Raw genomic sequence first — 14,641 nt, 5'->3', positions numbered from 1 at the left:
CAAAACCAGTAGTTAAAAGTATGTTTCCTAAAGGAAGCTGGATGAAGTCATTTACAATTTCTAAGGAATGGAAGGAGATACAGAAATCATTTTTTAAAAGAACAAAATCACATTCCTAAAATGTTTAAAGCAAATATTTAGGAATAGATGGAAATTATTACCTGCAGGACAGAATCGCTGCTCGGGCCCATCATATATTGACAGATTTCTATTTACAGGTATACTGTCATCCCTTAAGGTTAAGTGTGCCGGCTGGTCATGTTCATGATTAGTACCACTCAGAGCCACAGATGACAAGAGGTCAAAACTGATCTGTCCATCGGGTTTTGGATACTCAATAGGTGTGCAATCCTTGGCTGGCTTGAGCCGTTCAAAGTCAGAACCTTCAACAATTTTGAGGGAAATGCTTAACAAAATATGATTTTGAAGTACTTTTTCTTAAGCCTATTTGTATAAAAACTTCAAAATATTATTACACCAAAGAAATATGACTAGCCCTCAAGTAATAATATACTGTTCTTAGACACTAAATTTATAATTTCTCCAAGTTGAAAACATTAAAACAATCACTTTCTCTAATTAACGGATCCCATTCATGAATTTTTAATGATCATGTCACTCATACTCTAGTTTGAATTACCTTTATGTTTCAGAGTCCATGGCTCCATTCCTCTCAATATCCAGTAAAAGATTCCAGTGTAAATCATCCCTCCATAAACACCCAGTACTCCGTGGCAGGACGGTCTTATATTTCTAACAGAATATAGCTCTTTCCATACCCATGAGTTCTTCAAATTGTCCTCATATTCAGTTACATGGAGTCCTTTTATTAAAAACATGAAATGTTAAGTGTGAAACTGCCCAAATGTGCATAAAATACACTAAGTATTTTGCTACTTTGATAGCTGATGAGTGAAGTTTTTCTTTTTTCGAGACAAGGTCTTGCTCTGTCACCCAGGTTGGAGTACAGTGGTGTGATCACGGCTCACTGCAACCTCCACCTCCTAGATTCAAGCCATCCTCCCACCTCAGCCTCCTGAGTAGGTGGGACCAGAGGCACACGCCACCACGCCCTACTAATTTTTGTGTTTTTGGTAGAAAGAGGGTTTCGCCATGTTGCCCAGGCTGGTCTTGAACTGCTGGGCTCAAGTGATATGCCCGCCTCAGCCTCCCAAAGTGCTGGGATCACAGGCATGAGCCACCGCACCTGGCTGATGAGTGAATCTTAAGTAATTTTTTAAAACATGGTCCACAGTGAAGGCTCTTTCATGTATAAATGTTGGCATCTTCCAAAAAGACAACCATTAGATATATATATGTTATTAATAGGCAGTAAGGCATTTGATTTCTTACATTGGTAGCATGGAAAATTAGTTTCAAATTTTAGTGAAACTGAGAAAGAAGCTTTAAGATAAAAAGTTCATGCTACCTGTAAGAGTGAAAAAATTTCATAATTTACAACTCAAAACTATTTCTACCTGCTATGGGTTGAAATATGTCCCCCCAAAATAGGTTTTGAAGTCCTAACCTCCAGTACCTTAGACTGTGACCTTATTAGTGGCTGTAGATATAATTAGTTAAGAAGAGGTCTACTACAGTACAGTGGGTCTCTAATCCAATATGACTGGTATCCTTAGAAGAAGGGACAGAACTGGGCACAGTAGCTCTAGCCTGTAATTTCCAGCTACTTGGGAGGCCAAAGTGGGAGGACTGCTTGAGCCAAGGAATTTGAGATTGCAGAGACCAAGGATTGCACCACTGCACTCCAGCTTGGGCAACAGAGAGAGACCCTGTCTCTAAAAACAAAAACCCACCACTTCATAGAGAAAACTTGGTGCATGCACTTAATAAAGAGGACAGATTGGTTCCCTTACGGCTTTTGGTGGACTCCACATGACTACTTTTTCCAGTCATTGTTTCCTGTTCTGGCTCCACTCCCCTTTTCTTTAGGCTTTAACCCTCAATCTAGTCTTTGGTGATATACTGGCTCCAGTATTATCTATGTGTGGTACTATATACACATGATACAGTTCAAGTATGGCTGGTGGTCCAACAAGGAACGATACTTGACAAGAAAATTAGAAAAAAACTTCTACCCAGCCACTGCACTCCATCTTGGCTATTCCATTCTCCCTGAAGTACCCTTTGCCCTTTCTGTTTTCCACTTCATCTCCCCACGCTAGGCCTCCATTCCTACAAAGATTTGAAGGCATAACCTGGTTACATACCTCTAACTAGAGGAACATTTACTGGGGATTCTAAGAATTAAGACTCATTTATCAAATATCTATGGAGTCGCTACCGTGTGCCAGGTGTGTAGGATTCACATTAAGCAATACCTCTAGTCTCGGAGTTTTCATCCAAGTGGCAGAAGACAAAAGTTGATAAATAAGTAAGTAATATAATGTACCAAAAAGTGGAAAATGCGCTAGAAAAGGCCATGCAGGGGGAACTGTGTGTGTGCTGTGTGTTGTGCATTAATTGGTGTGGTCAAGGCAGGGCCACTGTGAGTGCTATTTAAACAAAGGGAAAGAGAACAAAGGAGCCAGCCGTGAGCAAAGACCATGAGGTGGGAGTGCTTGGCATGTTCCGGGAACTGTAAAGAAGCCAGTGTGGCTGGAGCTGGTAAAGGGTCTTTTTAGATTAAAGCTTTACGGAGGTATAAGTGCTGGCTGTTTCTCTCCACCACAGAAGAGTCATAGGCCTATACTTACAAAGCTTGCTAAAGAATAGGTAGCTAATTCCGCCTTTTGTAAAGGTGTTTGTTCCATTGATACTTAAGTATTTGGGAGGTATCTTAATTGTGTGTATTACATGTATGCAATATAAATGCAGTACTGTCATATTTGTAATAGTTTCTAACTAGGTGGGACACCACTGGTTCTTTTCTTTTTTGTGTGTGGGGGATGGAGTTTTGCTCTTGTTGCCCAGGCTGGAATGCAATGGCACGATCTCAGCTCACTGCAACCTCCACCTCCCAGGTTCAAGTGATTCTTCTGCCTCAGCCTCCCAAGTAGCTGGGATTACAGGCACCCGCCACCACACCCAGCTAATTTTTTTGTATTTTTAGTAGAGACGGGGTTTCACCATGTGGGCCAGGCTAGTCTCGAGCTCCTGACTTCAGATGATCCACCTGCCTCAGCCTACCAAAGTGCTGGGATTACAGGCGTGAGCCACCGTGGCTGGCTACCGCTGGTACTTTTCTACTTTTTTGATGTGAATAAAACAGAACATTACAGTAAAAAATCACTGACTGTAATTATTGAGAATAAGCCATGTAGTTTTCTTTGCATAGCATGCTTATTAATACTTTCTATAAAGTGACAGATGCAATACAAATCTTTTAATGTCAATTGAAATACACATAACCCAGCAATTTTCTTTTGTGTACTTTACACAGGAATTTCTTACCTATTGTCTTTGATTGGAGATTTTCACTAGTTAGTTGATTAAAAATAGATTCTGCTGCTAAAATTCCACTTTTCATTGCTGTGTGAGTACCTTTGATCTTGGGAACATTCATAAAACCAGGACTACAACCAATTAGTAAACCACCAGGAAAGGTGAGTTTTGGTATAGACTGAGGAAACAAAGATTCAGAATACATTTGTTAGTTCAAATTAAACAAGAACAACAGAATACTCCAAATCAGTCTTAGAGTATTCTAGAGTTGTAGGGAAAGGTTGAAAAATAAATACATGAAAATGAATTGAGCAAAGGAATAAAACAGAGCAGGGGCAGTTTTCTTCTTCCTGCCCTAAGAGTGAGGATTAGGACTATTACTATTTTTCTGTGAGAGTTTTTCTTTTTCTGTCCTCATAACTGATCTACATGGGACAGATTTAGGACTGAAGCATCAATATGTTTTAAATAGAATGTTTTATTTACACATATCCATGTCATAGTTAAAATATTCTCTAAACCTGAATGCTGTTATCTAAATTGTGATTTGCTTGCAAATCAAAACCACAATGAGATATCATTTCACCCTAGTTAGAATGGCTATTATCAAAAAGACAAAAAATTTACTGGTGAGGATGTGGGAAAAAGAAAACTCACACATTGTTGGTGGGAATGTAAATTAGTACAACCATTATGGAAAACAGTATAGAGGTTCCTTAAAAAAGCTACAAATAGAACTACCCATATGACCCAGCAATCCCACTATTGGGTATATATCCAAAAGAAAGCAAGTCAGTATGTGGAAGAGATATCTGCACTCTCATATTTATTGCAGCACTATTCACAATAATTGCCAAGATACGGAATCAAACTAAGTGTCCATCAACAGATGAATGGATCAAGGAAACATGGTATATATATACACAATGGAATACTATTCAGCTGGAAGAACAAATGAAATATTGTCATCTGTGACAACATGGATGAGCCTGGAAGACATGTTAAGTCAGTCAAGCACAGAAAGATAAACACCCTATGTTCTCACTCATATATGGAAACTTAAAAAGTTGATCTTATGGAAGTGGAGAGTAGAACAGTGGCTACTAGAGGATGGGAATGGTAGAAAGGGATGCGGGGCGTGGGGGCGGGATATGGAGATTGGTTAATGTATACAGAAATACAGCTAGATAGGAGGAATAAGTTCTATTGTTCTATAGCACTGTAGAGTGACTATTTATAATAAAGAATAATTTGTTATTTTTTTCAAATAGAAGAAAAGATTTTAAATATTACCAACACAAATGATAAAGGTTTGAGGTGATGGGTATACTAATTACCCTGATTTGATCACTAAACATTATACACATGTATGGAAATATCACATTGTATCCTCTCTCCCCCCAAAATTAAGTGGACCTGAAAATTTCAAAGGGCATATACAAAAAAAAAAAAAAAACAAAAACCTGTGATTTGCTTTTACGTGCATTCAGGGTAATACAAGACTTACAAAGGATACTATACACCCTCTTTATTTTACTTTGACAGCTAGGGATAGAAACCTATGCTCTAATCATGGCACCACTGCAACTAGCTACTACCCTAAACAATAGATTTTGATTACGGACAAGCTGAATTTCCAAAATAAAACAGATAAAGACAATTCTGTGGACCTTGGTATACATTTCTGATTAAAAAAAAATGTAATAAGGGTGGGATATTTTTCAGTTTAGACAATAAATGTCTATATGTAGCCCACAATATAGCAACTGAACTATAGATTGTTTGCATGGGAAAATGTACTCTTATAGTTTGAAAAGAAGAGAGCCAAGCAGCCTTGTTCTTTCCACATTCTATATTTTTTTCTTCTCTGAGGATTTCCTAAAGTAAGCCATGGGGTCTTTGTTGAGAAAATGGTGAGTGGTACATTTGGCTGATGGTATTAAGAAGGACTCAGAGGAGGGAGCTAACAAGGAAACTATTGACACCAACTGCAAAAGAGACATGGTGAGCACTCTGTCGCCACAGCTCTCATCAGTGATACAATTCTGTGGGGGAATAGTGGTGAAAAGCAAAACTAGGGGGCAGAAGGAATGCTGGTAAGAGAGAAGGATCAGGGCCCAGGTCCTTTCACAGTATATGTGGGGAATGAATTTATGACTGTGGTTCTCAGACCAAACTCAGGATTAGGACCGCTTAGATAAAAGAGCATTAAATCAGGACCACAGAGCAGACAATGGGGAGGAGGTGCTATCTGGAGTGCTACTAGCTGAAAACAGATAAAGATTAGGGACTTAGATGATGACAATGCTTTTCTCAAATAAGGCTGTGGCTTTGTTGACACCAAGTTTGATTCAAGAACCAGAAGAATGTGAAATTTAATAAAAGGATATAAACTATGAGTGCAAGTTCTTCCAAAACAGGTGCTTAAATCCTAAGACTAAAAATATTACGCCCTAGGAAAATGTATGTTTTTAAGTTCTAGGAGGATCCTACCTTGGGTGGGCTGGGTTACTAGCAGCTATGCACCTTGTTTGGGACATTCATTAAACTAGGGCTACAAGTAATTAGAAACCTACTAGGGGAAGATGATTTTTGGTATAGTCAGCTGAAGAAGGAGAAAAAAGTTAGACAGTATTTGTTAGCTCAAAATAAACAAAACTGAATGTTTCGAATTGTTGCCTCTTCTTTTTCTTTACCTAAATGGGAGCCACTTGGACTGCATCCTTTCCCTCTCACTCTCCCTAAGGAAGGATAAAACAATCATCAATGCCGAATGGCAGCTGAGCAAAGCAACATCAAGAGACAGGCGGCATCACGCTTGGGAGAGAATACTGCACTTTCCTCGTGGTTTCTGGTGCTTGCTACACCTTCAGAGAAACTTCTGTAGTATTGAACTAGAGAAATGATCCCTGAAAGTATAGTCTTTGTTGCCTCTTAAGGTCTTCAAGACCTTAACTGGAAATAAGTTTCTGAATCTCTGGCCAATGAAATCAGAAAATTCAGGTGAAAAGTGTGTGTGTGTGTGTGTGTGTGTGTGTGTGTGTGTGTGTGTGTGTGTGTGTGTGGTGGGGGGAGGGGAGAGTCATCTCCTGTCAATTTGCAAATCATTTGACATGTTTGACATGCTTAAGTACACAGGATAGATGGTTTTCAATAAAAATCTGGGTGTACTATTGAATATACTGAAACCTTTATAAATTAGAGTAGGGTTAGATTGACAGTAACTATTATGGACATTATTTTTAAAAGTTTAATAGGCTTGAATACAGTTATGTAATTCAATACATATTTCTACCAAAGGAATTACTACTCTAGAAACAAAAACAATCTCATGAGAAGTAATCTCATGACAGACTTTGGGGACAGCATTATTTTAAGATTCTAGTGATTATGTTTATAATGTAGCTATGGTTTTGAGTTTATGAAATACTATTACAGTAATAAAGTATTTAGAACCTCACTTTTAAAGATAAGGCAATTTCTCCTCCCCAAATTTTCCTATTACCTGTTACTTTTATAATAAGTTTTTTAAAAGAAATCCAATTTCTAAGATAGTCCTAGATTCCTAGAATATTAGAGACAGAGGGATCATCTTTATTTTACAGATGATCTCTTAAGGCCAAAGTTAAAGAACTTGCTCCAAATAATTTGGTACAAGCTTTAGGGCACATTTTTAGATCATCTTACCTGTATGATAACATTTCTACAACAGTATTAACAGCTTTTATGACAATTAGCTACTAGGTCTTATTTCATTGTTTAATACATACTGAATACATTATATTTGAGAAGATTTTGAATGTATATAAAAATAAGACAATTAAGGTAAAAGCTTAACAGAGGTAACCTAAAAGGCATGAATGTTACTAGGTAGTTGGAATGAATGAATTATGTTTGCTGAAAACTAAATTTGCCTTTAAGTTTCCTGGCAGTTAAGGAATAAAGAGAAATATTATGGATTACAGTTTTTATTTTCTGGTTAAAACAACTAACAAACAAAATGTCCATGAATTTATCTCTAGAGATCAATATATTATTTTTTGCTTTTGTTTTTGAGATGGAGTCTTATTCTGCTGCTCAGGCTGGAGTGCAGTGGCACAATCTTGGCTCACTGCAACCTCCACCTCCTAGGCTCAAGTGATTCTCCTGTCTCAGCCTCCTGAGTAGCTGGGACCACAGGCACTCGTCACCATGCCTGGCTAATCTTTCTGTTTGTTGTAGAGATGGGGTTTCGCCATGTTGCCCAGGCAGACTGCCCAACTCGGCCTTCCAAAGTGCTGGGATTACATGTATGAGCCACTGTGCCCAGCCTAATATATTCTTAAAACTAAATTCATGGTGTAATTGAAGTACTGTGTGACACAGTTTTATAAACTCTACATACTTTTCTTATTCCAATATTGTTTTTATTCTTTATCCAAATTTGTTACATTATATGTTCAATTCTGAATGTATAATACAGAAATAAGGAAAATAAAAGTTGGAAGAGTTACCTGAAAGCCACCTTCATTGAGAGCTCTGGCTCCGTATGCAATCCTTTTTCCACCTTCCAAGGTTGGCCGAATGCTAGGATGGTGTTTCCACCTTTGGAACTCTCTAAATGGACTCAGGTATGGATTCTGATAGTCTAGACCAACCTTAAAAATTTACACTTATATTAAATTAGACATTTTTATTTCAAATTAAATCAAGCTAAAATGTAAGCAATGTTTATCAGAAAACATGTAGGTTAAATTTCTTGTACTCAAAAGTATTTGGAGCACTATGTGCAGTAATCCAAATGTAAATTAAAAATTGTATAAAATCTGTTTGGAAAAGAAAAGGTAAAGAAAAGGATAGCATGTGTTTATTATCATCAAAATTATGAGAATTTAGAACATATTAAATCCTTCTGCTCTGGAACTCAAAGTCCAAATTAGAAAAACATAATCTATCATGAGATTAGAAAATAAAAATGAACAACAACAAAAAAAAACAAATTAGAACAATATCTGTAGGTAAGCATCTCAGATTATGTTTCTATGAAAGGAGCTGTAATGATTTATTATACATTAATCAATACCAATTTGAAAGAAACTAATAATCTATACTACAGTACAACTGGGGCAAAAATAAAGAAAAAGGATGTAAACTACACTCAGAAAAAAGAGGAAAAGAAATATAGAAGGTTATATTTTATAATGCATTACCAAAGTGTTAAAATTAGCCACATCTTTTTTCTTTGATACAATTAAGTCACAGGAATAAATATCCAAAGGTGATGGGATGAACATTTGACTGGGGGGTCAAAAAACACCAGTAACACATAAATTTAACAATGTATCATATGGAGGTCTAATCATGACACTAAACTATAAAGCTGCCACCAGTTGCAAGGTACAGAAACTAATTTTTCCATTCTTTGTAATGTTCAACATGTAATTTACTGCAAAGATGTGTAGGAGGCCAAAAAAGGAGAAACTGCTGGTATTTTTAAAAAGTTCTAAGTTCAAACCTAGTGCTGATTTCATTTCCAGTGGTAGCATGCCACAGTGGAAATGGGATTTGAGGTCAGACAAGGTCAGGCATTTCTGCCTGTTATTTAATGGGTGTATATGGGTAAGTTGTTTAACTTATTTGGACTTCAGTTTTCTCATCTGTAAAATAAAGATATACCTATTTCACAGTTATTATGAAACTTACTTAGAAATCTCAGAAAAGCATCCAGCACAGTGCCTGGAGTGTAGCAGCTACTATTGCTATTGCTACGTGTGTTTAGTAGACTTAACGACACAGCAACCATAAGCACTTTACATATTGATAAAATTAGAAAGTAAGCTTTAAATAAAAAGCATTTTACAGTCTTCAGATTCAAAACCCTTATTTTACAACACTGATGGTAATATAACTCTAGCAGTAGAATTTTCCCTAATGGGAATATAACTTACCACAAGACCAAGAGCTACTAGGGGTTCACCTTCATTCAAATGATAGAGGAAAGATCCTCCATAGGTATGTCTGTCCAAGGGCCAACCAACAGTGTGATCTACTCTCCCAGGTTTCCAGTTCTTTTCATCAATAACCCATAACTAAAAAAAAACAAAAACAAACAAAAAAGTAATCCTGCAGTATTTTAAAAAGGTTTTTATGTCACCACAATGCATAAAACTTGCCAGGTTTAATGTCTTATTTATGAAAATTACAAGTGAAAAACTCTAATATAAGAATACAACAAAATTACTTCAAATATCAAAGAAGGCTGGGCACGGTGGCTCACGCCTGCAATCCTAGCACTTTGGGAGGCTGAGGTGGGCAGATCACTTGAGGTCGGGAGTTCGAGACCATCCTGGCCAACATGGTAAAACCCTGTCTCTACTAAAACTACAAAAATTAGCTGGGCATGGTGGCGGATGCCTGTAATCCCAGCTACTCAGGAGGCTGAGGCGTGAGAATTGCTTGAACCCGGGAGGCAGAAGTTGCGGTGAGCCAAGATCATGCCACTGCACTCCAGCCTGGGTGAGAGAGCATGACTCAGTCTCAAAAAAAAAATAAAAAAATAAGAAAAAAGAATACAGGTGGATCACCTTGAATATCAAAGAAAATTATATCAAACTGCAGCATGAGTCAGATTAAAGAAACAGGTCAGAAAACTTATGAACTCTTTAAGACATTAAATAGATTCTCAAATTGGTAAAGACTTTTATACAATTATAGGAAATTAGGAAATCCTACTGAAAGGCTGAGGGAAAGTTCTGCGGTACTGGTAGTGTTCTCTATCTTCATCTGGGTGACAGCCACATGGATATGTTCACCATGTAAAAATTAATGTAGCTGTACACTTAAGGTCTCTTCATAATGGACATGTATTCTCCAACAAAGCAATTTATTCCCTCTACCCTGCCCCCCACAATTGAAATAAATTGTTCACCCTCTTTTCAGACTGGTAAATTTTAAATTCTGAACAATTTCTATCTGAAATTTTATCTAAGTCAGATAATATTATGTGCAATCAGACATATGCAATCTATCAGAACAAACCCTTATTCACAATATAATGAATCTAGTTTTATATAGACTTTGAACCTTTCTGAGATTTAACCTAAAATAAATTTTTTGTTGTTAATTACTATATTCTTTTTTTTTTTAGAGATAGGATCTCACTCTGTCACCCAGGGTAGGGTGCAGTGGTATGATCACAGGTCACTGCAGTCTTGATCTCTTGGAGTGAAGTGGTTCTCCTGCTTCAGCCTCCAGAGTAGCTGGGACTACAGGTGTGCACCACCACACCTGGCTAATTTTTAAATTTTCAGTAGAGATGAGGTCTCACTACATTGCCCAGGCAGGTCTTGAACTCCTGGACCCAAGCAATCATCTTGCCTTGGCCTCTCAAAATGCTGGGGTTATGGGTGTGGGCCACCATTGCTAGCTCCACAAAAATATTTAAGCAAAAGGGTTATAATGAAAATTTTACATTTACATTCTAATAAGCCTAGGATTTGGGAAAATAAGACTAGAGAATGGATAAATTGAGAAAATGTACAATACATAACCTAATTAAATTTTAGGTTGCAGATTAATATACTAGGGCTGAGTGTGTCTTTCATAAAGAAAATTAACTTCACATTACAATTTTGAAAAAATAATTCTTCGTAGGATGTGGTCATCCTACAAACAGCATATGGATAACAAGAACAATCCTAACAGGGCAGATGGCATTACAATGAAAATAAAAAAGATTCAAATATTCACAAGTTCAAGATTCACTTCAAGCAACACTTGATACAACAATTCCAACATGTAAAACTAACTTAACCAGTAATATAATTTGATCAGTAATATCTTCTAGACCCTTGAAAAATATCGCAAATAAGTTTTAGTCATAATGAACATTTCAAGACAATGAAAAAATATAACTAAAATTAAATCAGTATTATAAACTACCTGATAATACAAATAAATTTAAATTCCATCTTTCAAAATTAAAATTACAGAAACAAACCAGGGTACCTCCTTCAGTCCAATCCCGTAGGTTTGAGGTTCACAATTTGCTCTCAAATCAAACTTCTTATATAGTTGCTTGGCTAGATGTCCATGGCAACCTTCTGCAAAAATTGTGACTTTAGCATGTAGTTCCAGTCCTCTCTCAAATGTTGCCTGAAAAGCAAAAACATGTTAAATGGCAACATTTGACAATTTAAAATACATTCACATTCTAGTCAGATTTAAATTGAACTATGATTCAGATGTAGAAGAGACAGTGCTAATGTATAATATTATAAAGAATCACATAGTAAATATATAATATATAGAATCATATAATCTTACTCTTCTCACTTAAAATACCTCATGGAAATCTTTTCAAGTCACTGTATAGCTCAAATCTTTCTCTTTAATGACTAGGTAGTAGTCCATGTAGAGAGACAGGATAGATTATCCAGCTCCTCTGCCAATGGATAATAGCCATTCACTGTTTCCAGCTTACGCATGAACATAAACAATGTTATAAGATATAAACACTCTTGAATATATATTTAATATAGAGCTGACCCTTGAACAAGATGGGTTTCAACTGTGTGGGTTCACATATACAAGGATTTATTTTTAACCAAATGAGGATTGAAAATACAGTATTCACCGGATGTGAAACCCGAGTATATGGAAGACCTATTTTTCATATATGTGAGTTCTGCAGGGCTAACTTTGGGACTTGAGTATGCATGAATTTTGGTATGCTTGGAGGGTCCTGGAGCCAGTCTACCGTGCACACCAAGGGACACCTGTACACACGTACAATATTGGTGCTTTTATTCCTATAAGATAGATTCCCAGGAGTGGCCCTCTTAGATCAAAGGGTACATCTATTTTTTTAAAATTGATATTATCATATTACTTTCCAAAAAGCCTGAAGCAATGCATATATTTCCATCAGTAGTATATAAGACCCTTTCCCTATAGTACAGTTAGTGACAGATATAACTGTTCCTTTTACATTTTTGCTAGTGTATCAAGTGTGATAACTCACTATTTTATTTTTTAATTTTTTAATTTTTTTTTTTTTTTTTTTGAGACAGAGTTGTGCTCTTGTTGCCCAGGCTGGAGTGCAATGGCACAATCTCGGCTCACTGCAACCTCCGCCTCCAGGGTTCAAGCTATGCTCCTGTCTCAGCCTCCTGAGTAGCTGGGATTACAGGCACCCGCCACCAAGCCCAGCTAACTTTTTGTATTTTTAGTAGAGACAGGGTTTCACCATGTTGGCCAGGCTGGTCTCGAACTCCTGACCTCAGATGATCCACCCACCTTGGCCTCCCAAAGTGCTGGGATTACAAGTGTGAGCCACGGTGCCTGGCCCTCAATACTATTTTAATTTGCATTTCCCTGATTACTATTTTGAGCATCTTTTCTTTTTGATTCAAGAAATAGTGAATGAATACCTACAATGTGCCAGGTTCTGTGCTAGGCATTGGGAATACATGGATGAATTGAAAAAAATATATGTTCCTTTTCTTTGGACTAGCCATAGAGACAGACATTAAATAAATACATGAGTATATAATTACAAATTGTTTAAGTGCTATGAAAGAGAGCAGAGGGTATTACAAGGGAGAATAATAGAAGCCAGCTATTCTAGATTGAGTGATCAGGAAAGTCCTCTTTGAAGAAATGACATTTAACCTCTGGACTCTGAAAAAAACATATTTAAGTATCTTTACTTATGATTAGTGGTCACTGGAGTTGTTCTATGAATTGTTAATTTTTTAGACTCTACCCATTTTTCCAATGTGTTGTCTTTTTTCTTGTCGATGTTTAAGTGCACCTTGATATTACAGACAGTCAAACATTTACAGACTTTATAGTATATTTTGGTATAAAGAAGTGTTTAACTTTTATATATTAAGTTAAAAAAGGTTTGTCTGTTTTTTCACAGGTTTTTAGTATCTTGTTGCGGTAGGGTGGCTTACCCTACACCAAAACTGTTAATTGTCATCTCTTAGATTTCTGATTTGTATTGTTTTAGATCTTTAAATCACCAGAAAGAAACAACCAGCAAACCGGGGTCCAACTCTATTTGCTTCCAGATGGATATAGTTTCCCCAGCACCACTTATAAAACAATTCAATCTGTATGAATTAAAATATTAATGAACATATTTCTGTTTCTTCTTAGAGGTAACATGCCCTTTAGTGTTCAAGGGACAGGCCGTGGAGCCACACAGCCTGTATTCAAATCCCAGCCCTACTACTTACCAGGTGTCTGACCCCAGCCAAGTTACTTAACCTCTGTAACTTAAAAATGTCCAAATCAGAATTCTTATGATAAGATGCATATTGGAGATAGGAACCAAGAGAAGGCTGTAAGAGAGCCAAGTCAAAAAAGTGTTTCAAGAAGGAAAACATAATCCAACTGTGTCAAGTGCTACCCACTAGAAGGTCAAGTAAGGGAAAACAGAGACCTGTCCACCAGATTGGCAAAATGGAGGTATTTGTGACTCTAACAAGAGCTGTTTCAGTGAAATGGCAGGGAGAAAGCTTAGCTACAGTGGGTTAAATAGAGAATGGAACAACACCTTAAACAGAATCTTTGATTTTCCCCACTCTAATCTTGTGGTAGTACTATTTTTAAAAACTTAGATTTTGGGGCTCAAATTACTAAGACTCCATTGTACTCTTCTATGCTATTAGATCTGTATAAATACAACAAACAAAATGTAAACGTTTTTACAAATGCAAAGCATAAAGTTAAAAACCATATATATATATATATTTTTTTAATCTTTTTTTTTTTTTTTAGATGGAGTCTCACTCTGTCGCCCAGGCTGGAGTGCAGTGGTGCGATCGCGGCTCACTGCAACCTCTGCCACCTGAAATAAGCCCATATTTGAACAAATGAGAACACACAAAAATGAAATATTAGAATGGTAGAATTTGTGTGCTTCAATTTTGTTATAATATAAAATATAAAAATATTTAGACTAAAATATAATTTATAATTAGTCATAATATAGAAAAGAACCGTAATATATGAAAAACCATATTCTTTTACTGAGAGGCAGTATGAGATAACAGTTCTTTACAAACCTGGCTATGCATCGGAATCCCTGGAGGCTTGTTAAAAAACAGCTTCTTAGGCCTTACTGCAGGACAGGCTGAGCCCCAAGATGTCACATGATTCTGATGGGGCCAGTTAAACCACCAGGAGTCCCAAACAGGATTTGCCATTTGCTTTTTTTTTTTTTTTTTTTTTTTTTTTTTGAGACGGAGTC

At 36.7% G+C, this 14,641-nt stretch overlaps 1 protein-coding gene and 1 non-coding gene across 3 annotated transcripts in view; both read right to left on the bottom strand.

The window, feature by feature from the left end:
• ETFDH (electron transfer flavoprotein dehydrogenase) overlaps window positions 1-14,641 on the bottom strand; it is a 36,746-nt gene that overhangs the window by 1,654 nt on the left and 20,451 nt on the right. For both annotated transcript variants that reach the window (XM_024356349.3, XM_063809977.1), the window contains exons 7-12: window positions 11,389-11,535; window positions 9,330-9,470; window positions 7,896-8,039; window positions 3,412-3,580; window positions 641-823; window positions 162-383 (exon numbers count right to left, since the gene is read on the bottom strand). In XM_024356349.3, the coding sequence (XP_024212117.2) occupies window positions 162-383; window positions 641-823; window positions 3,412-3,580; window positions 7,896-8,039; window positions 9,330-9,470; window positions 11,389-11,535 (1,006 nt within the window). The remainder of the gene's footprint in view (window positions 1-161; window positions 384-640; window positions 824-3,411; window positions 3,581-7,895; window positions 8,040-9,329; window positions 9,471-11,388; window positions 11,536-14,641) is intronic.
• LOC112209163 (small nucleolar RNA U3) lies at window positions 6,109-6,327 on the bottom strand. Its single transcript, XR_002943817.2, has one exon. It is a non-coding gene; the product is annotated as a small nucleolar RNA U3 (small nucleolar RNA).

The sequence above is a fragment of the Pan troglodytes genome, chromosome 3 (assembly GCF_028858775.2).
Source record: "Pan troglodytes isolate AG18354 chromosome 3, NHGRI_mPanTro3-v2.0_pri, whole genome shotgun sequence".
Classification (NCBI taxonomy): domain Eukaryota; kingdom Metazoa; phylum Chordata; class Mammalia; order Primates; family Hominidae; genus Pan; species Pan troglodytes.
This window is presented reverse-complemented; position numbering and strand designations above follow the sequence as displayed.